This window comes from Rhea americana, unplaced genomic scaffold, assembly GCF_003343005.1.
Source record: "Rhea americana isolate MKP2758 unplaced genomic scaffold, rheAme1 scaffold_416, whole genome shotgun sequence".
NCBI classification, from domain to species: Eukaryota; Metazoa; Chordata; class Aves; order Rheiformes; family Rheidae; genus Rhea; species Rhea americana.
Genome location: NW_028186553.1, coordinates 81105 through 83244, shown reverse-complemented (window position 1 = coordinate 83244; position 2140 = coordinate 81105). Strand labels below are relative to the sequence as shown.

Genomic DNA, 2140 nt, shown 5'->3' with positions numbered 1-2140 from the left:
CTCGCGGAGCGGCCGGCTCTGGCGCGGCCCCCGCCTTAGCGCGCGCAGAGCGGCTCCGGGCGCCGTCCCCGCGGCAGCTGGCTGGGGAGGATGTTGAAACTGGAAGTCTGTGCAGAGCCCGTCTTGGCCGGACGGCCGTTCCTCGAGCCCAGGCCCCGTCGGGCGCTCGGTGCTTTCCGGCCCCAGCCCGCTCCGTGCTGGGCGGTGGCGGCGGATTGGCGCTGCCGCCGCGGCTCGGGGACGGGCTCAGCGGCTCTGCGGACGCTCCCGCTCCGCCGAGCCGGCCGCTGCCCGCGCCGCGTCTCCGCGGAGAGCGGGGTGTTGGGCAACGTCTGCCTCGCCTCGACGCCCTTCCTGGCATCAGCCTCTCCCTGCCCAGCTCGTTCTCCCTTCCCCTAACGGCGACCTTGTCTTGCAGCGCGGAGGAATGTAAACAAGTGTGCTGGGCTCTGAGGGACTTCACCCGCCTGTTCCGATAGCTCGCGCTCCGGCACGGCCCCTGGCTCCCAGGTAAGAGCCCGCGGCGGGGCCGCGAGCCGCCCGCCCGGCCTCGGCTCGGGTCCCGGCTGAGCCACCGGGGCCGGCGGGCGCGTGGGGAGCGTGACGGGTGCCCCTGTGCCGGCACGCGACAGCCCTGCCGCAGACGGGGTGAAGCAAACGCGGCCGCGCGGGGCCCTGGCTGCTCCGGAGCAGCCGCCCGTAAGCGGCGAGCCGTCCCGCGGGGCCGACTGCTCCTGCTCCGGTCCGAGGCGGGAAGGAGGATGGTCTCGGTCCTGCTCCGAGCGGGAGCAGAAAGCACCTGGGCCGTCTGCGGCGTGGTTCTGCCGCCTTAGGGCGGCGCGGACAGGGAGCCCGCGGGGAGGCTCTGACCCCTCTCTTCCCTCCCAGGAACGTCTTTAATTAGAAGACAGGAAACGACGAAAACAAGAACGTGTCCCACAATCAGCAAACTTGTCCACGGCCGAGGGCTCTCCCCCGCTCCAGCGCATCCCACCAGCCAGGGGAGCCGCTCGCCGCCGGCGAGCCAGGGCCGTTACCGCTTGCGCGCAAGAGGACGACTCTTTGACGCGACCGAGATGGCTGCAGCCCGCCCGACGGCATGGTGGGGGGTGCTGCTTTCCCCACGGACTCGCTTCCAAACAACAGCTAACGAAACAGGAAAACAAACCACCAACAAAAAGAGAGGGAAAAAAAAAAACAGTGGAAGAAAACGAATTTGCCTGGCAGCAAAACAAGAGTACAAACAAAGTAGAAAACTTTCTGTGAAATGAAAAATAAAAATTACTTAAGGAAAGATGGGGTTTAAAATATATCTAGCAGAAGCAAGCAGCTGCAGGTCCTTCCCACCTCGGGCAGTCCCGGGGCCCCCCGTCCCCTCCCGGGCAGGTGGGGGGATGCCGGGGGCCCCGCCGCCGCGCTCCGGGCCGTTGACTCCCCTGCCCGCGGCCCGGCGAGGGGGGGAAGCACAGCGGCAGCCACCTGGAGAAGGCGCAGGCGGGACAGACTTTAAATATATATTATATTTTTTTTTCTTTTTAGTTTGTTGTTTTGTTTTGGTTTTTTTTTAATTTTTATTTGGTTGCTTTGGGGTTTTACCGTGCAGGGGAGGAGACGGCTCGAGCGAGGGCAGGACAGGGCTGGGAGGCTGCCGGCGGGGCTCTGCCCCCGGCCGAGCAGGGCCCCGCGCGGGCGTTGCTGGAGCGCATGCTGTTCCGTCTGGTGTTGTAGCCATCTCGAGAACAATAAAACACAAAAACGAAAAAAAAATAAATTAAAAACGTAAGTCCCCGGCCTGGTTCTTGGCTCTGGCCGCCCCTTGCCCGCCGCTGAGAGCGGCTGGCGGCTGCTGGAGCGGAAGCTGCTCCTCGGCGTTGCCCGGCTCGGTGCAGCTCCTGCCCGCGCGCACTGCCAGCAGCTCCCGGGATTTATGCCTTGAGTGAGCAAAAAAAAAGAGAGGAATAAAAGAGCGAAGGCGAGGCGCCCCGCGCCGGCTACGAGCCGCTGAAGCCGTTTGCGGCCCGGCGGCGCGAGAAGGGGGCGGTGGGGAAAGCTCGGCCGCGCTCCCGCAGCCTCTCTGGCGATTCCGGCGGCGCGGGCCGAGCAGAGGCGCTGGAGGTGCGGCGCTGCCCCCGGGGCCGGC

The 2140-nt window shown here is 65.9% G+C and overlaps 2 protein-coding genes across 3 annotated transcripts in view; one reads left to right on the top strand and one right to left on the bottom strand.

The window, feature by feature from the left end:
• The window catches only part of TNPO3 (transportin 3), a 30086-nt gene extending 28303 nt beyond the window's left edge, over positions 1-1783 (top strand). For both annotated transcript variants that reach the window (XM_085314931.1, XM_085314930.1), the window contains 2 exons: positions 419-510; positions 889-1783. In XM_085314931.1, coding sequence (XP_085171057.1) covers positions 419-479 — 61 coding nt within the window. In that variant the 3' untranslated portion in view covers positions 480-510; positions 889-1783. The remainder of the gene's footprint in view (positions 1-418; positions 511-888) is intronic.
• A 208-nt stretch (positions 1784-1991) lies between these two features.
• Positions 1992-2140, bottom strand: part of IRF5 (interferon regulatory factor 5) — a 2323-nt gene continuing 2174 nt past the window's right edge. The window contains exon 7 of the mRNA XM_085314921.1: positions 1992-2123. Within this exon, the coding sequence (XP_085171047.1) occupies positions 1992-2123 (132 nt within the window). The remainder of the gene's footprint in view (positions 2124-2140) is intronic.